This window comes from Rattus rattus, chromosome 3, assembly GCF_011064425.1.
Source record: "Rattus rattus isolate New Zealand chromosome 3, Rrattus_CSIRO_v1, whole genome shotgun sequence".
NCBI lineage: Eukaryota > Metazoa > Chordata > Mammalia > Rodentia > Muridae > Rattus > Rattus rattus.
The window spans coordinates 59190406-59210528 of record NC_046156.1 but is presented as its reverse complement, the minus strand read 5'-3'; the positions used below and the strand labels follow the sequence as shown (position 1 = coordinate 59210528).

General features: G+C 47.4%; 1 protein-coding gene across 1 annotated transcript in view; it reads left to right on the top strand.

Moving 5' to 3' along the window:
* The window catches only part of Notch2 (notch receptor 2), a 134406-nt gene that overhangs the window by 90514 nt on the left and 23769 nt on the right, over positions 1 to 20123 (top strand). Inside the window, exons 12-21 of the mRNA XM_032897648.1 lie at positions 841 to 951; positions 4915 to 5107; positions 6392 to 6537; positions 8542 to 8655; positions 9986 to 10105; positions 10473 to 10625; positions 15173 to 15401; positions 16516 to 16717; positions 18349 to 18502; positions 18779 to 18963. Of these exons, the coding sequence (XP_032753539.1) occupies positions 841 to 951; positions 4915 to 5107; positions 6392 to 6537; positions 8542 to 8655; positions 9986 to 10105; positions 10473 to 10625; positions 15173 to 15401; positions 16516 to 16717; positions 18349 to 18502; positions 18779 to 18963 (1607 nt within the window). The remainder of the gene's footprint in view (positions 1 to 840; positions 952 to 4914; positions 5108 to 6391; positions 6538 to 8541; positions 8656 to 9985; positions 10106 to 10472; positions 10626 to 15172; positions 15402 to 16515; positions 16718 to 18348; positions 18503 to 18778; positions 18964 to 20123) is intronic.

Sequence of the window (20123 nt, the reverse complement as noted above, 5' to 3'; positions counted from 1 at the left end):
TGTGCTGGCATGCTAGGGCTTCATGGATCAGGGGCTGGTGGCTAGAAGGCCCACCCTTGTGTACAGGAATATGGAAGCCGGTCTCCTATTAATTAATGGTCCTCGAGGTTAGCCTCATCAATATGGGAAGGCTTCATGACATTCTGGAACTAGCATAGAGGTGGTAGTTATTAACAAATGTGTGATCACAGATGGTACATTGGTGAGTGAACCAGCATGGTGGCATTTGGTCTAGGAGTTTTACCTGTCTATATTCCACAAAACAGTCTATGGAACCACAAAGCTTTCTTACACGCACTTTAATGCACGATGGTTTCTTGTTTTGTTTCATTTGTTTTGTTTTAGTTAAAATGGGATTCTAGAAGTGTAGGATGCCGCTGTGACAGCTCACAGTTCGGGCTGCGGCTGCTCCTCCTGTCTGTGATGCTCTCTCAACCCGAGGGCTGAGAGTTTGCAAGTTCCACAGCGGCAGATTTTAATGTCGTCACCAAAGCTGTGAAGCGGACACGTGCTTGTTTGGCTGTGGGTGTGTAGATTTGTGTCCATCTGGTTGGGGCCTGCAGCCTGGATCCTGGCTGAGATGCTGACAGTTTTACCTATATTGCCTTTGTGCTGTTTCCATGACAACAGAGTAGAAGGGACAAATCATGGCTAAGTATGAGTAATCCGGTCCTCTTGGCTTCTCAGTCCTGGATTCTGTGGATTGTACTTGGCGAAGGGCTGCTTTGTTCTATTCGGAGTGCCTGGGTTCCCTTCAGGCTTCTGACTGTGGAGCACCACAGGCGGAAGTGCCCACATTCCTGCGGTGATACAGAATCATTTCTCTGCCTCTCTTTACAGGCCTTAATTGTGAAATTAATTTTGATGACTGTGCCAGCAACCCTTGTCTGCACGGAGCCTGTGTGGACGGCATCAACCGTTACAGTTGTGTGTGCTCTCCGGGATTCACAGGTAATGCTCTTGCCTTTGGACGGGGCCTCCATTTGCCCATCCAGTTGGGAAAGGGGCCCCTAAGTAAAAATCAAATTTTCACCCTTTTCCTGTTTCTCGTCGTCTCTGGAAGGTTTGCAATCTGCTTCTGTTCTGCTCTGAACCAGTTTCCTGTTTCCAGACCTTTGCTAAGTGGAAACACAGCTCTTCCCTTAGCGTTTCAGGTCACGTGTTTCTTGCTACCTGAGAATTCCTAGCAGACTGTAACTTTCCGTCACTGTGCTGGAGTTAATGCCTCCAAAGCCACTTTGTTTCCCTCCAGCCACTGCCTTCTGTAAAGCTGTGCCCAAGGTAAACCTGCATGAAAACACTGACCGCTTGTCCTGGGTCTTGCCTCTTCTGGGAGCCTGTTTGGGGAGGCATAGTTTGAGGAGACCACCAACTGGTTTGGCTACAGTGAGCAAGATCATTCTGCCCATGAAAAGAAAGTAGATGAGGATAATACTGCGTATGACCCTTCCTTAGGCTTGGCCCTCTAGAGAATGTGCACATGTGCCCACAGGTGACGTACACTCCACACGCTCTCTTCTTCCCTGCTAATATCAACTGTGTCATTTATGTTCCTGGACAACTATCGTGAAGGCTCCAGAGGAAGCCTAGGCTCTCCCTGACATCTAATTATGGGAAAGGTTCCGTTGTTAGGCTACACGGTGTATCATGCTCTTTCTGGACGTTACCACACACATGCAGATGTCTATAATAGTACCCATAGGAACTGCCGTCTGGTTACCTGCTCCCCAGGTGAGCAACCCACTTTAGAGCTTTTGGCAGAGCCTAAGGGCAGCCAGAGCCAGGCGAAGAGATGCTGGGTACTCAGTCTCTCTATGCCAGCGGTAATGTGGGCGCTCCAGGAGCATCTGTGGCTTTGGCGGACCTCGGTTCTTCCAGGTGACTGAGAAGCCAGTGTGCTGAATGTTTTGTGCCACGACCCACTGAGGCAGCACGGTGAATTTGGGCTTCCTGAAAGCTGTTCTCCCAGATAGGTGGGAGCTAACTAAATACACAGACCTGCTGAAGTGCATAGCAGGAAGAGGATGCCTAATTTGTATGAACAGTGTACTCTGAGCTAGGAACCAAGATGCTTACCCCATCTCACTTAGTTGGCACAGCTGCTGCCTCTGTGGCACTGAGGAGAGGGCAAAGAGCAGAGAGGGAGAGTGATGTTCTCAGTGCCCTGCAACCAGGGCTCTGCCCCAAGCGTCTGACCCCAGAGTGCAGGCTAATTCCCACTGCATGGCCAAGGGACGGCCTGTTATGGTTTCCTTCAGGATTTACGGAAGACTTCTCACCGGACTTAGTTTTTTAAATGTCAGTGAATCATATTCTGTCTGTTTTTAACATTCAGCAAATCAGCAGGGTCAAAGGGGGAGCACACAGGCTAAAAATACTCTAAAATAAACATAAGGTGTAGCACGAACCCACAAAGCCAGGAGATGGAATGTTCTGGCTGCTGGGTGGTGCCCCTTCTTGGGAACTGCTTTCTGGTCCAAGAGGCTGTTTTGTAAATCTGTGGCTGGAGATGTCCAAGAGTCATAAGCCATAACTGTGAGGTATTTGGGGTTTTTCCTTCTATTTTATTTTAATCATTTCCCTGACCGTTTCCATAAGAGCTTTAGAAGGTCCAAGGGAGGCCTTTGTCTCTTCTCTTTTTACGGCTGTTCTCTGTTCTCCCAGGAGCTCCAGATAACTCTGATTAGATGGGAGAAAGTTGGACATCATGTGATCCTATAAACTCCTTTCCATTTTCCAAAGCCGCGTTGGTGTTAGGATTACAGGCCTGGTGGCAGACTCCCATAATCCTAGCTGTTCTGGAAGCTCATGCAGGATGGCCACAAGTCCTGGTCTGCCTGGACCATGGACTGAATTCAAGGCAGCTGGGCAACTCAGTAAGAGCTTGCTTCATAAAGAAAAGTACCAAAGTGAACAGCAGGGCCACAAGACAGAGTGTGGAGTAGAGCACTTGCCTCCGGTGCATGAGGCCCTGGGTTCCACCCAAGCACCAAAAACCAAACCACAACAACAAGAACAACAAAACCCAAAAAGTAAAACAAACAAACCAGTCTTCCCAAAGAGAAACAAAAAGCCCAACCTCCCCCAGATCTACTGTCTTCCTAAATTCTCCTAACCGTCCATGAATGGAGTTGTTCTGTCCTCAGTTAACAAATATGGCCACAGAGATGGAGCTTGATAAGCCAGTGAGCTAGAGAGCGTGTGCGCTCCTCCCAGGGGCACAAGCCCGACTCTTTCTCATCCTTTGCCATAGGTATCAGAAAAGAAATTCGCAGGCACACTGGCAAAGGAATAGTCTACTGCTCTCCAGCCCTGACCCCACTCGCACAGAATGCCTTCAGACTTTATCTTGAGAATTGTTTAAAGGCAGATGAGGGGCTGGGAACATAGCTCCGGGGAAGGATGCTGGCTGATCCCAAGTTTTCTCCCCGGTACCAAAAAAAATAAATAAATAAATAAAAAAATAAATAAATAAAAGAAGAAGTGGCTTGGAAGACTGAGGTAGGACGTACAGAGGAAGAGGAAAATGGCAGCTATCCCAGACTGTGGGACTTTACCACAGGAGCCACCAGTGATGGTTCACAGTGCATGGGAGGCCAGCAGCCTGCTCATGCCTTCCTTTAAAGGGTGTGTCTCCTTTATTTGGAACCTTTTGAACTAAATATGGTGTTATTCTCTTTTAAATCAATTAAAAAAACCTTCAAACCTGATTAGAACTATTAGAACACTATGTTCTTGAAGTTCATAAATTCCTTCATAATGGTCGCTAGATTTCACTCCCAGTGCTGTAGGGAAAAGTTTAACTTGGAAGCATTTCAGAAGGTTAATTCTCAACTACTAGAAATATAGAAAGACATTCATATGCTTAGCCATAGTGTTGAGTGCAGCATAAGGCAGTGGTGATGAGGGCTATACGGCAGGCAGGCCTTCAGTCGTGGGTGTGTTTAGCTTCCTGTACTGCCCTTTGAAATGTGGTTGTTAGGCCCAGCCATCGCAGTCGGTGGCAATGGGGCCTAGAAATTTGTCACTTAAAAAAAAAAATTTACTTATTTATTTATTGTGGTGCCTGTGAAGACCAGACAAGGACATTGGATTTTCTGAGCTGGAGTTACAGGCACTTGAGATCCATTGAACATGGGTGCTACCAACTGAACTCTGGACCTCAGTATGAGCAGTCAACATTCTTAACCACTGGACCATCTCTCCAGCCCTAGAAACCACATTTTAAAGAGATGTTTGTACATTAGAGTTTGAAAACCACTGGTCTAGACTGGGAGTCACTGAAGTGTTTTCTCAATTATTGGAGGGCAGTAAATGCCTGCTTACGGACTACACACAGAGTAGAGTATGGGTTAACCCTACTCTAAGAATGAAACCGAAGTAGCTATGTTTTTTTTGGTTTTTTTGTTTGTTTGTTTGTTTGTTTTTGTTTTATCGATTTAACATTAAACTAGCAGTTCATTCACATCCCAGTTAATTGTGATTAACCAGAGATAGAAATGTAAAAACTCGACTGAGGAAAAGTGATAGAACACGTGGGAGACAACACACCCTCATGCACACATGCGCACACACGCACACACGCATGCACGCACAGCAACACCAGGAGGGGCAGCTGTCTCTGGTGACATCTGATGTTCTCCTTAACGCTTGTGAAGTTCTGAAGTTCTAAGCTAGACAAAGTCTACCTGAGAGTGCCGTGGCTTTGATCTGCTGTCATTAGTAACTTCCCTTCCTTATTAATTGGAACTGCTCCTCAAGTTGCATGGCATGACGTGCTTCTCCATGTTAGTCCTTGAATCGTGAACCTTACAGCCTGCCTCCGTGGACAGTGTCTTCTTATGTGTTCAAATCTCTGTCCCTTGAGAATTGAGAATTTAAATATGAGTAACACGGCTCCTGACCCCTCTACAGGGCAGAGGTGCAACATAGACATTGATGAGTGTGCCTCCAACCCCTGTCGCAAGGGTGCGACGTGCATCAATGACGTGAATGGTTTCCGGTGTATGTGCCCTGAGGGACCACACCATCCCAGCTGCTACTCACAGGTGAACGAGTGTTTGAGCAGTCCCTGCATCCATGGAAACTGTACTGGAGGTCTCAGCGGGTGAGTAGCTGCCATGTGCTCACTGTTTCCAACGGGCCTGCATATGCTAGCTAGAAGCTACTAATTGGCCCCGGTCAAAGCCAACTGAAGGAAACACTAACACGATAGCTCGTATCTGTCAGTTGGGAACTTGACCTGATATTTAGGTCGTCCAAATCACTGCTTTGTCTGTAGAACCTGACCCATCTTCTCGGGTTGAGAACTTACTTGAGAAATAAGGACTGTTTCCTTTACATAAGTAATCAATGAGGACCCCACGGAGGGGCCAGGAATCCGTGCATCTACAATTGTGTTTATATTACAGGATTGAGATCTGAGGAGTGTTCTAGATTGACAACCCCCACACCTTACAGCCTGTCCCTGTTCAGTTGTGGAGCCTGCGGTAGTCCATTTGCTGCTGCATGCCCTCAGAGCTGTTTGGCATGCGATGGCTTTAGAACAAGAGTGTCTTAGACACGATGAGCGGCTGTATGCTCTTGTCATAACACAGCGTGGGCATTGCCACGTCTCAAACTCAAAGAAAGGAGAACATGTTAGATACGTTTGTTTCCAATCCAGAACATGATGATCTTCAAGACACCCCGCCATGGCTCTCTCTCCTCCACTCTTTCTCTCCATTCTCCTCCCACTTCCCAGCTCCCCTTCTCTGACTGATCTGATATGACATGTAACTACTAGCGATGTTGGGGTCAGGTGTTATACGTGTTTCGGGTATCTTCAGCTTGTCTTGCTCGATACCACGCTCTGAGGCAGGATCTTGATCCTAAGAAAGCGAGACTGACCTGTAAGACTCTGGTCAATCCTCAGCAGGCTTCAGTGGCTTATTTTCTGATGTTTGCACTAGAGGTTCTGAGCTTTGTTCGTGTTCATGTTTCCTTTGATTGCCCCGGTATGTTTGACAAATCATAGCTCTGTGGCAGTCCACCAGCTTCCTGTGAGCCAGTTGGAAGCACATGTCGGTCTTCTAACTGACATGCTAGATGGATTCATGACCTTACCATGTGACGGTGATTCCAGTACAGATCCACAGAAACGCAGAAATGAGCTCACGCCTGTAATCTTTGTACTAGGGAGGCTTAATCAGGAAGATTACCATGAGTTCGAGGTGAACCTAGGCCACATAGTGAGTTCTAGGACAGCCTGGGCAACAGAGTGAGACCCTGTCCCCAAAATACCAGACAAAAGAAAAGGAAGGATGCGCCTGTCTTCCACCTATCTCTTATGTGCCTCTTAAGACTCAGCTGTACCTTTGTACCACACAGTAACACCTCTGTCTTCTTGCAGCTATAAGTGCCTCTGCGATGCAGGCTGGGTTGGTGTCAACTGCGAAGTGGACAAAAATGAGTGTCTTTCTAACCCGTGCCAGAATGGAGGAACATGTAATAACCTGGTGAATGGCTACAGGTGTACATGCAAGAAGGGGTTCAAAGGTGAGGTGAAGGCCCAGCTCATTATACCTGCTGTTTGCTTCCCTTGTTGTACACTGGTCCACATCGTGGTCTCCGACTCTTTTCGTTCTGTAGTTTGCTAATACAGTAAGTATGCTGAGCAGTTCGTGTTTCCGAGACATGTGCAAAATAAAACACGAGTAGATATCTTTCTGCCTTCAGCCTACCAGAGGTAAACCATTGGGACAATGATACTTAAAACGAACAGTTAAGACCTCACTTAGGGGCTGGCAAGATGGCTCTGTGGTAAAGATCCGCGCTGCCTGACACCCTAAATTCCAGTGTCTAACTGTAAGCTTCCTGGCCAAGGCTTGATTCTACAGTGTCAGGTTGCTTCTTGGAGTGGGCTGAGGGTGTTGTACTTAACCGTCATTGGACCCTGTGCTGTGCTCAGGGCCTTTCCAGCAAATCCTTACACGTGAGCTATTCTGGACACTTAGTTTCCTGTGTTTTTCTGGAAAAATAGAGAGCAGAGGAACATATCTCAAAAATATTTTACAGTTCTCCTTGCTTTGGGCTGTTTGACACTTTGGTGTGTTTTAGAACTACTCAATTACAGGTTGAGTGTCCCTAACTCCAAATGTGGAGTCTTCTAAAATCAGGAACTTTTTGAACACCAACATGAAATGAAAGTTCATGAAACTTTATTTCATGCACAATATTACTCTAACAGATTGCATTAAACCACTCTCGGTTGTGTGTAGGATTATTGGAGAGAGACGTGATGACATCCTTTAAGCAGCTTGTTATTTATTTGTAAGAATCCTCACTTTATTCCACCCTAACCCTAACCACTTGCGACGTTGTCTTAGCGTTGCTGTTGCTATGACGACTCCACGACCAATGCAAGCTGGGGAGGAAGGGCTTATGTGGCCCACACTCCCGCAACACTGTCTGTCATGGGAGGAAATGGGGACAGGAACCGAGGGGCAGCAGCCGACGTAGGCTGGAGGATGCTGCTTACTGCCTGGTCTCCCGTGGCTTCCTTGGCTTGCTCACTTGTAGACCCCAGGACCAGTAGCCACAGTTGGTAGCTGGGCCCTCTGCTGTCAGTCACTAGTTAAGAAGTGCTCGCAGGCTTGCCCACAGCCATATCCTACAGGCATTTTCTTCACTGAGGCTGTCTGTCAGACGGCTTCAGTGTGTATCGCAGTAACATAGCTGTCCAGCACAGACACCAAGTCTCAGAGAAAGGACGCCCAGACGACACCACACAGGTTTAGGAAGTCTCGTGTTCTGATACATTACATTTGCCAAGAAACTTGAATATTCAAAAGCACTTTTAAAAAAAACTCACTGTAACTTATCAGTGATCACATGGAAAATGGAAATATAAAATCAAAATCTGTTTGTTCAGTGAGCTGTGAGCACCTTTGAGCCCAGGCCTCTGTCTTCCTGCTCCCTTTTGCTCACAGTGCTCTGGCTTCTCCATTTTTAAGAGTCTTGTTGGGCCACATTGGAGGTGCAAAGATGGGTGGTGTCTGGGTCCTGCCCCAGCCCCATTCTGCTACGGTTTTTTTTTTTTTTCATCTTTTAGTGGGAATAAATTTTTTGCCTTTAAGTAGGAGAAGTATTTTTAAGGCCTTAGGACATAGCTTACTGATAAGAGAGACTACACGGGTGGACGAGTGGGTACACCAGGGATTTCCTTCATGAGTTTGCCTGTTTTCTGACCAGAAACTTCCCGTTTAAGAGCCCATGTTAGGTAGAGCAGCCAGCTTTTCCGCAGCGTGAGTTCTCAGTTCATTTTGGAGAATCCGGTTACATAATGAGGTGCATTAGGCCTGAATTCAGGCACTCTTCTCATCGTTTTGATCAACCATCGACTGACTGTATCCGAGACCCGAACTAAAATGAGTGAGCAGGTGCTCCCACGACCCAAGTTTCCGAGATACCTAGTTTTCACCAACCACTAGGAGAGCCGGTCGGTAACTGGGGTTATAAGAGGCTGCCGGTTCAATGTGCACATGTCTCCTCCTCCTCCAGGCTATAACTGCCAGGTGAACATAGACGAGTGTGCCTCAAACCCGTGTCTGAACCAAGGGACCTGCCTCGATGACGTCAGTGGCTACACCTGCCACTGCATGCTGCCTTACACAGGTGGGTACTGCAGGCGCAGGCACGGCTGCAGGGGTGTGTGCCCTGGGCTAGGCAGTGCCAACGTGCGAGTTTCCGAGACTCACGTCTGTGATGCTGCTCTGAGGACCCCGATTGGTGTCTCTCATGATCTCAGAGGCTACATGGTAGTGGGAAGCAGCTTCCTTCCTTTATGCTTTTCAGTGTTCGGGATTTGTTTGTTTGTTATTCTTGTGCTAAGGATTGATCCCAGGGCCTTGCGTCTCCTTTGTATTGTTTTGTTTTTGTTGTTGTTTTTATTTTTTACTTATTCTTCTCTCATAGATCATGTCCCCAACTGCAGTTACCCCTCCCTCCTCTCCTGTTGTTCGGTGAATTTTTGGGGTGAACTTTTAGATGACATAGCCGTTGAGTGGCCCATGCTATTGTGGGTCACCCTCAGGGGCTCTACAGCTGGCCCACACCCCCAGCCCTGTGCTTTACTGTTTGGGGTTTTAAAGTTATATATGTCTAGAATCCGGTGCCTACTTGGCCCAGCGGCATCCATCATTTTGACATCATAACACAGTATTGTGGAGAAAATCCACGATAATGTGTTTTGTTTTCTGAGTACAGAGTTTTAGGATGGCTGTTAAAGTTGACTTTGCTGTAGCTTGACTTCAGAAACAATGGAATAGCCTGTGAAACCCCCGTAAAAGGCACTTGCCACCAATCCTAAGAGTACTCAGTTCACCTGCTGAAAACTAATGTGTTAAAACATACTTGGTGCCCTTTTGGTGAAATCATTTTTACTTCTTTTAATTGTTCTCTAAGTTTGAATTCAGCATTCTAAGGCAGGAAGCACTCGTTGGCAGGCAGATGTCAGCATCCCACTGACAGCAGTAGAGATTGCCCGGCAACAGAGATGTGGGTGTACAGTGCAAAGAGCCGGCCCCAGCGGTAACAGCTGAGGAAGCAGCCAGCACAGAGGCTGGGGGTTCATTCAGTGTTAGACAGGGCTTAGCGTGTGCTTCCCACTTAGTCCACAGAAGTCCTCCCTGACGACATGCTAGGTAAGGTCACCGGGTTAACTGTATTGGGCCAATATTGGGAGGAACTGGTATCCGTTCTCAACCTGTGGGTCACGTGCATATCAGATACCTTGCACACCAGATATTTACACTATGATTCATAACAGTAGCAAAATTACAGTTATGAAGTAGCATGAGGAACTGCATGGCACCCCACTGAGCTAGAACCTCTTGGCTGCTGCTGTAACTTGGGGTTCTGACAGAAGCACATCTGGGTTTGCAGTCTCTGGACGCCCTCCTTTCCTTGGTTGATTCCTTATCACAGGCTGACATTTGTTTTCTAGGCAAGAATTGTCAAACGGTGTTGGCGCCCTGCTCCCCTAACCCGTGTGAGAATGCTGCAGTTTGTAAAGAGGCACCCAACTTTGAGAGCTTCACCTGCCTGTGTGCCCCTGGCTGGCAAGGTAACGATCCCGGATGCATGCTGCACCGTAAACAAAGATGACATGGGAGGCCACAGCTCTTTGGACAGGAGCCACTAGCTGGAAGGGCTCCTAAGACCTTCCCAGATTTCATCTGTATAGTCCTCAAGTAGCTGAGACCCTCCAACCCAAGAGTTTCAAGCTATGAGTAGCAGTTGGGAGGAGTTTCTCAGGGACATAAATGCCTTACTGGGACCTCCTGCATCGGACCAATCAGGTGGCCTCCTGCATCAAAACACTCTAAGCTCATGGTGTACTAAAACTTATACCTACCCAAACTTACACCCTGCCTTGATCTCCGTGGGAATTTTCTTCCGAAGCCTGGCTATTCCTTACCCTTTCTTTATAGGTCAGCGCTGTACAGTTGACGTTGATGAGTGTGTCTCCAAGCCGTGTATGAACAATGGCATCTGCCATAATACTCAGGGCAGCTACATGTGCGAGTGCCCTCCCGGCTTCAGTGGTATGGACTGTGAGGAGGACATCAATGATTGCCTCGCCAGTGAGTACACCTGCCCCGGGGCCCAGGGAGAGAGAACTCAGTCACAGTGAGGACCCTGCTCCTTACGCCGACATCGACATCCCACACTCTTTAAGTCTTCCTTTGGGAGCTACTGTCTTTAGAAATCCAAGTAGTAGAATCTGTCTAAGCATCTTTCTACATTTTAAATGCTGACAAACTAGGGACAGTGCTGAGATAGCTTTCTGAGAATATAGATTTATGAAGGGTAGTAAACATACAAAAACTATAAGTATTTTGATGATAGAATTCATCCACTTTGGGCAAAATGATAGCAAAAACCGTCAACCATTGGGGAATGTTCCTCTAAAAGTCCTTCTGTTCTACTTTCTGTCCCGCACCACCACAGACCTGCCTCTGCCACTGTAGATAAATTCGTACCTTGAACCACTTGATATAGTGCAGCTCTGTAGGCATGCTCTGGTCGGAGTTGTTTCCGGCTGGCTCACGTTACTGAACCGGTTATGTTCACTAGTGTCTTCTGTCTTACTGCCCAGTGGCCTCCTCTCTGGCTGTGCACACTGAGCATGCTCAGCCCGTCGGTGCCGAGCCTCAGATGCTCACCCACTCTAGGCCTTTTGGTTTTGGAATATTCACATCTTGGGGATGTGACCCAAGTGGAGGCATGAGGCTCATTCATGTTCTCACGTGTATTGTGCATGAGTAGGCCGAAGGTAACTTGATGCAATTCTTTCAATGTTTCTGAATGCTGACTGTGGAATCCATTTTAGTTGTTCTTGTGACATAATGTTGACCTGACCCTTAAGGGATTTCAGATTTTGGAGAGCTTTGCAGTTTAGACTTTTGGATTATTTTTACCAGTGCTATTTATTGTTACTTGTTTGTGTTTCCAGTTTTTAGGTATTATAGATAAAAACGTTATGATAGGAGTGTAGATTAATGGTTTAATTCTCTGAAATAAACGCCTGTGTGTAGGATGAGCCGTGCAGTACCTGCAGTGACTACTGATAAATTACAACAGTGTTTCCTAAGGTGCTTGCTCCACTCTTCCTTCCCAGCAGAATTACAACGCAGAAGCCTTACTCAGACTCCATGTCTACAAACACTTGATGCAGTCAGTGTTGAACTTTAGCTCCCATGCTGTGCATGCATCTCACTGGTATAACCAGCCCTCCTGCCCATGCTGCACTGCATCTCACTGGTATAACCAGCCCTCCTGCCCACACTGCACTGCATCTCACTGGTATAACCAGCCCTCCTGCCCACACTGCACTGCATCTCACTGGTATAACCAGCCCTCCTGCCCACACTGCACTGCATCTCACTGGTATAACCAGCCCTCCTGCCCATGCTGCACTGCATCTCACTGGTATAACCAGCCCTCCTGCCCACGCTGCACTGCATCTCACTGGTATAACCAGCCCTCCTGCCCACGCTGCACTGCATCTCACTGGTATAACCAGCCCTCCTGCCCACGCTGCACTGCATCTCACTGGTATAACCAGCCCTCCTGCCCACGCTGCACTGCATCTCACTGGTATAATCCTCCTGATAATGGTGCTGCCACCTTTGCCCATGGTCTTTGTGCGCATACCTGTGGTGGAATGTCTAATTAAGTCTTTTGCCCATTTAAAGAACATGTTGGGTTATTTATCTTATTGTTTAGTTCATTGTATACTAGGTTTAAATCCACTGTGAGGTGTTTGCCCAAGGGCTGTTTCTAAGCACATTGTTTTCCTTTTGAAGGGAAAGGTGACACCATGTTTGATATATATATATATATATATATATATATATATATATATATATTTTTTTTTTTTTTTTGGTAGTTTATGGTTCACATCTCTAAAGCCCCTGAGGTTTGCCTCTGATTCTTCAGAGTCATGCACCTTCTCTTTCTTCTTAAAAATGTTGTGCATAATGGGTGTATACTCCTTTAAGCAGCAAGATACAGACTCTTTATTATTAATTATCATCATCATCATTATTATTATTGCCATATTTTAAATCTTTTTTTAATTACTCTCTTTGAGTCTTAACTTTTAATTATTTTAGTTTGGTTTGGATTGAGCTTTGGTAAAATATGTTTCAAAGATTCCATCTGTCTTAGCTAAGTTTCAGGGCTCTGATAAAACCTGTGACCAAAATCAATGTGGGGAGAGAAGGGTTTATTTCATCCTCCTAGTTACAGTCCATCCCTGTGGGGAGTCGGGGCAGGGACATGAAGTAGTGGCCATGGAGGCATGCTGCTTACCTGCTTGCTCCCCACGGCTTGCCCAGCCAGCCCTCCCCTCCTTCCCTCCCTCCCTCTCTCCCTCTCCCTCTCCCTCTTCCTTTCTTCCTTTCTTCCTTTCTTTCTTCCTTCCTTCCTTTTCCATAATAAAAATCCTTATCCCATGCTATTTTTTATCTTTTTATTGATTCTTTGTGAGTTGACACCATGTACCCCAATCCCACTCCTCTCTCCATCCCTTCATATTTACCCCTGTTACCCCTGCAACCTCCTCCCCAAATTAACACACACACACACACACACACACACACACACACACACACACACACACACACACCATATAAAAGATCTCCTCGTGGAAGCTGTAGTGTGTCACAGTGTCCCACAGTACATCCCCCATCCATATATCTTTACTTGTGTATGTTCAGTACAATGGTCTGGTTCGAGGCATCTGGCTTCTGTGACACCATGGATATTGGATCCTCACCTGGACTACTCCTGGTTGTCCTGATGTCGCTCAGTGTCATGGAGATCCTGCAGCTTTGAATCAGCAGAACTGGCCCTTTTTTGTATCCCTGCCACTCACAGATGATAGAGATTTTGGGGGAATTGGGGGTAGGCCAAGTGAGAGCTCTGGATTTGGGCCTGGGTGGTAGCTAAGCTGGTTAGCCTACAGGGTCTCCCTTATCCACATCACCAGGGCTAGCGCTTGAGCACTGCTTTGGCTGGGCCACCAGTGCCTCCATCTGCAGGAGGCGGGATCACCTCTCCTGTTCTGCACTCAGCTCCACTGTGCTGCCTGTGCTTCCCCAAATGCTGCAGCCATTAAGGGGCAAGGCTAGCACGTCTGTTGTCTGTTCTCGTGCCCTCTGCCAGCTCTCCTGACTAACTGCAGGTGGCTGGGGGCTTGGGGGCAGCGCGTCACACTCAGCTCACATACTCAGGCTGGCTCACCTCCACTACCACCACCAGGATCAGCTCTGCTGTTCAGCCTGCTCTCTCAGAATCCAGGATCCACAGTGGGCTGGTGTCCTCCCACATTAATATTAATATTAATTAAAAAAAAACCCTACCAACACAGACTTGCCTGCAGAAAAACCTGGTGGTGGCATTTTCTCACAGGGCTGTGGTTTGTGTTGAGTCAACAAAACAACTAGAAAGACCTGCGTGGCACTTTACCTAACTCTCCACTAATAAGTTATTTCCTGAATAGCTAGGACATGTATGCTCATTTTTCTTCTTGTATCTGCTAGTGATCATTTATTCCTTCTCTCTTGGAGAAGAATCTGTTTGGATAGAATTCATTTTCTCACTCTCATAGCTCAGGCTGCCCTGGGAGTCCTTGTGCAGCCCATGCTGGCCTCCAACTTAGGGCAGTTCTCCTGCATCACCATTTAGATGCTGGATTACAGAGTGAGCCACCAAGCCGACTCTTTTCTTCTTGAACATATTGTGGGTGTGTTAAACAACTCTGATAAAGTAGAGGCCACTTGACCTTCCAGTTCATTGCTTAAGTTTTCCTTTCATATTTGTGATGGTTTCTGCCATTGTAACTTAACCCCCTGCATGCCAGCAGCTACGCCATGGTTTTCTTACTTTAATCCCTTTGGCATCAGACTGTATGAGGCCCTGCTATTATTATAACTCAGACTTAAATAAGAGAATGAAGTGAGAGAGATACAGGAAGGTGATTGAATTGATTTATACAATGTTCTTGGAACAGACTGAATATATAACCTGCTTCCTCGGCCTCCACAAACATGTTTTGAAAATACTTGCTGCTCTTGCCTTTTTGCTGTCCCTCTGTCCTCTTACCCCTTCTCCCTCTCTTCCACTTCCCCTCCCCCTCTCTCCACAAGCGTATGTCCCACCCTCTGCTCCTTCTCTCTCTCTCTCTCTCTCTCTCTCTCTCTCTCTCTCTCTCTCTTTCTGCCTTTCTCTTTACTACCCTCTCAACTCCCCTCCCCATCCCCTGAATAAACTCTATTCTATACTATAAAAAAAAGAAAATACTCGTCAATATTTCCAATATTGTATGTGTTAAGCTACATAATTGATTTACATATATATAGAGGACCAATGAAAGTTTTATGACTATTAATGTTATAAAATGGTGTTGATATAGATTAGATTGATCTTGATTTTCAAACAGATAAAGAACATCTCAGGCGGGTGTTAATGGAATCCATTTTCCATGATAGGGTTCGTGTCAGGGTAAATGTAAAGGGGTCAAATATGGAAGCCAGAATGTGCTTCTAAAGGGCATGGCTTGGCCTGGGTCGTTTGCCTGCACAGTGCTGCTGTCCTGAGTCCCACTTCTTTTGTCATGACTCAGACCCCTGCCAGAACGGAGGCTCCTGTGTGGACAAAGTGAACACCTTCTCCTGCCTGTGCCTTCCTGGCTTCGTAGGGGACAAGTGCCAAACAGACATGAATGAATGTCTGAGTGAGCCCTGTAAGAATGGGGGGACCTGCTCTGACTACGTCAACAGCTACACCTGCACGTGCCCTGCGGGCTTCCATGGAGTCCACTGTGAAAACAACATCGATGAGTGCACTGAGAGGTGAGGGGGGTGAGGGGTAACAGCACAGCACAGCAGCCCACAGGGAAGGGGAGGGGGAGTAACATCACAGCACAGTGAAGGGAGGGGGTAACATCACAGCACAGTGAAGGGAGGGGGTAACATCACAGCACAGCAGCTCACGGGGATGGGGAGGGGAGTAACATCACAGCACAGTGAAGGGAGGGGGTAACATCACAGCACAGTGAAGGGGAGGGGGTAACATCACAGAACAGGGAAGGGGGGGGTAACATCACAGCAGAGCAGCTCCCAGGGAAGGGGAGGGGGTAACATCACAGCACAGTGAAGGGGAGGGGGGTAACATCACAGAACAGGGAAGGGGAGGGGGGGAACATCCCAGCACAGGGAAGGGAAGGGGGGGTAACATCCCAGCAGAGCAGCCCACAGGGAAGGGGAGGGAGGGGAGGGGGGTAACAGCACAGCACAGCAGCTCACGGGGAAGGGGGAGTAGAGAGACAACACAGCACAATGCTAGGATTGTAGGGCAGGGAGGATTGAGACCTATTCCACAGTCCTCTCTCATTGCTCAGTTTTTGAAAGACATGTAATTGGAAGGTCAAAGGTCAGAGGTTGAAAGGTTAGTGGGATAGACCATCACTTATTTCTTGCCGTGGAGCAGAAGAGCCATCAGTTCTGTTCTGTTGTCCTGTCTCTTTGTTCCAGATGGAAGACTTCTCTTTCTTTGTAGATCTGTTACCACTGTCTAAGTACTTTTTAGACAGTTTGTTTGATTTCTTCTTATTATTTTAGCAATGTGTTTATTCTTTCATAAAGAAATCTAAAGTGAAAAGCTATTTAGGACTTTTCATGTAAGGGCACTTAATCTAATGATAAAATATATTATGGAAAACAACTCTTTAGGATTCTTGACAGCTCAGCCATTTAAATGCTCCTAAGTGGATATTGGAAAGGAAGTTGATGCTGTAATCTTTGACCCCCAGTCTAGTTTAGAAGACTTTAAAACTTACTGGGGGTAGGCATTGGCATCTCGGAGGTGATTGTCCAGTCACATCCTAGATTTCAGCAGCCAGACTTTACAGCAGCAGCTCAGGGCCTCAGCTCGCATAGCTGATGCAGTCTCTCATTTGCTCCTCAGCTCCTGTTTCAATGGCGGCACGTGTGTTGATGGGATCAACTCTTTCTCTTGCTTATGCCCTGTGGGTTTCACTGGTCCCTTCTGCCTCCATGATATCAATGAGTGCAGCTCTAACCCGTGCCTGAATTCGGGAACGTGTGTTGATGGCCTGGGTACCTACCGATGCACCTGTCCCTTGGGCTACACTGGGAAAAACTGTCAGGTAATCAGCTTCCCTCCTGCTCATCCAGCTCCCCACTGTAGCCGAGGGCTCTGTCTAGTTTCTAGGCAAGACGGACCGTTTGAAAAGAGGACTGTGCGTCTCAGGTGGTCCCTGAGGTGAATCTGAGCCACCTTCTTGAGAGCTAGAAGACTGCAGACTGGTGACACCAGCAGTGTGGTGTGGGTTGTTTGAGGAGGATGTGACTGACAGCGAGCTTGCTCTTCTCGCTCTCACATGCCTCCCACAGCCAGTGTGCAGGAAGAAAGGTTGTTAGCCTTTCACTGCTAACCTGAAAAAACAAAACAAGCAAAACAAAAAACCAGCAACAAAAACAACTCAATAGGAAGCTTATTTGGGTTTGTGGATTTAAAGATTTTGGGCCTCGCTGGCTGCTTTTGTTTATGGGCCTGAGACCAGGGAAGTGTCATAGTGCCAGAGCTGGTATAGGACTCCTCTCATGGTGGCCTGAAGCAGAGAAGGACAAGGAGAAGAGGCAGGGGAGGGAAGGGGAAAGACAAGGGAAAAGAGAGAGGGGGGACAGAGACAGACAGATGAGGCAGGGAAAGCCAAGAACAAGATGTAGCTCCCCCAATGTAACCAGTGATCCACTTTTCCAGCTGGCACGTCCTCTAGTATTCACAGTGGTTCAGTATGACACCATCATTGAGACCAAACCCTCAATACAGGAGCCTCCGAAGTCATTTCATAGCCAAACACAGGACAGAACAATCAAAATAAAATCAGTAAATACCACGTATAGCCAACAGGGTAATAATGCTTTGCAGTGTTATAGCCATAGCAAAACTGTGTATCTTTAAATTCCAGATATATAACTATAAGTCTGTATGTAATCTTTTGATGGAAGGAGTCCTCATAGGAAACTAACTTTCAATTCATGGAGGAGAAACAGCCTCTGCCTGATCCCAGAAATGATAGTTTCTGAACTTTCCAAGGTCACATACAAATGGTAATTTTGCTGCGTTACATCTTCTGTAAGAGGAACAACTCAGAGAGCTCATGAATAACTGACTAGTTACAGAGGGCATTTGATGACAGTGGACGCAGAAGCAGCCACCTCCACATGAAGCAGCTTGGTGCTGTGCTCAAGACAGCATTCTCTGCCAGGCAGCCCAGCTGGTCTTGTCCTCCCCTCACTGACCATCTTCCAGCCAGCAACAGTCCGTCAGGAGTGTTATTCATGAGCTGGTGTTGAAGTAAGGTTTTGAATGGGATCGTTTCACCATCTTCCCATTGCTGGGCTAGTCAAGGTGCATGTGGTCCTGCAGGGCTAACAGAGGAAGCATGGACCCAGCAGCTACAGCCCTTGCCAGCCTTGCAAGGAGGCCATATATGCTCACATAGTCATGTCTAACGCTCTGAGGATAATGCATACCGAGCCTCTGGTGTTGTTAGATTTCTAGGATAAGGGCTTTTAAAATGACACGAGCCAGACAAATGAGGCTATAAGAGTGACAGAGTGTGTCTAGGACAGTGTGCCCAGTGAAGGCGTATGGGGAGGCGTCCCTTTGTCGTTAAAGGCAGTCTTTCCTTTGATGTAACGCACTGTAACTTAGAGGCTTCACCTCTGAGATCCGGATTTTGACGCATGTATGCCCTTGCCTCCGCTTCAGACCCTGGTGAACCTCTGCAGCCCCTCTCCATGTAAAAACAAAGGAACTTGTGCTCAGGAAAAGGCAAGGCCACGCTGCCTGTGTCCGCCTGGATGGGATGGCGCATACTGTGATGTGCTCAACGTGTCCTGTAAGGCGGCAGCCTTGCAGAAAGGTGAGCTCCGCCCCTGACATCAGGTACTGACATACATGCTGCGTCCTAGGGACAAGGCTCTGAAGAAAGGCTAGAGAAAGGTGACCGAAATGAAGTTAAGACAGATTTCAGAACTTGTTTATTTTTGAATGCAAGTCAGTTGCTGAGGGTCGAGGAAAACTAGACACAGATATAGAGAATCCAAGAAGAGCCACCAGCCAGGCTCTCTTGCGTTTGGGTTGAACCGGCCGTGTGTCACGCTCTCTCTGATGCTTCTCCCTTCACCTGGTGTCCCAGGAGTACCTGTTGAACACTTGTGCCAGCACTCGGGTATCTGTATCAATGCTGGCAACACGCATCACTGCCAGTGCCCCCTGGGCTACACGGGGAGCTACTGCGAGGAACAGCTTGACGAGTGTGCATCCAATCCATGCCAGCATGGTGCCACCTGCAGTGACTTCATCGGAGGATACAGATGTGAGGTGAGAAGGCGGCCGAGCTCACAGAGCTCCCGAGAGATGGTGCCGGTGCTAAAAACACTGGTTACTGAGTTCAGCCGTTAGTGTCCTGCAGAGTATCAATGTCTACCTGTCCTTATGGTAGTGTTTAGCAGTCAGCGTTTTTATTTTCAGCCATGCTTTCCCGGAGCTCTGGTAAGATGTCTTCATAGAGTCTGGACCACCCCTCCTTAACTGGCTGGCTCTCTATGTTGGCATCTTCCAGGCTAATCTAGTACAGTCGTCCCCATGCTTCCTGACGAGCAGCACAGTTCCAGCCAATGAGTAATTCTCTCAGACCAAAAAAAAAAAGGGTCTCACCTGCTGTACCACAGCACCATGTTCAGCCTTACTGTGCGTAATGTTTAAGTATGCGTCTTTTGTCAATGCCTGGGCTGACAGAAGTTAGAGCCAGATGTTAACCAAACACCACACTGGGAACCTGAAACCCACCAGACCACCAAGCAACAACAGAAGACCTCTCTCCTGCTGCCTTCAGTTGTTTATCTCAGAGCAGGCCTGGTCTGTTAGTTCAAAAGCCTGCCGATGCTGCACTCAAACTTTTACACATCCGACTGTTTTTAAATGAGCAGAATTACAGCCGTTTAGTATTGCCTGCCTGGTGTAGCCCACAGAGTAAGCCGCAGTGAGTGTATCCTAGGTAAGATCAGCTCTGGAAGCCAAGGAGTCTGCACTCCCTCGGGAGCTCGCTCACCAAGAGACTGTTGTTGCCGGGTCATTAAATGTCACCACACAGTTTTAAGCTCCCGCCCGTGGTATCCCCTCTTTCAAAGTTTGCTTCTCCCTTTACTCTGTAGTCCTGTGCTGTGAAGGAAGGACTTCCTCTGCAGGCACTGTTGGCATTGTGGCGCCTAAATGAAACTTCCCCACAGTTGTCTTTTCCTTATCAAGTCTTGTTTCTTCCAACTCCTCCTGTATCGTCCACCGCCCTCCAAGGCCCACCACCCCCATGGCCCGCTGCCTTCAGCCTCCTCATTTGCCCCAGTTGTGCAATGGGCGCAGGCTCTTTACTACTGCAAGCACGTACTGTTTGAGCCTCTGGCTGCTTACCACCTGTGAAGGGGTGCGCAGTACACAGATGAGGAGATCCTTACCCGAAAGTTTTACTCGGGGGTCTCATGGAA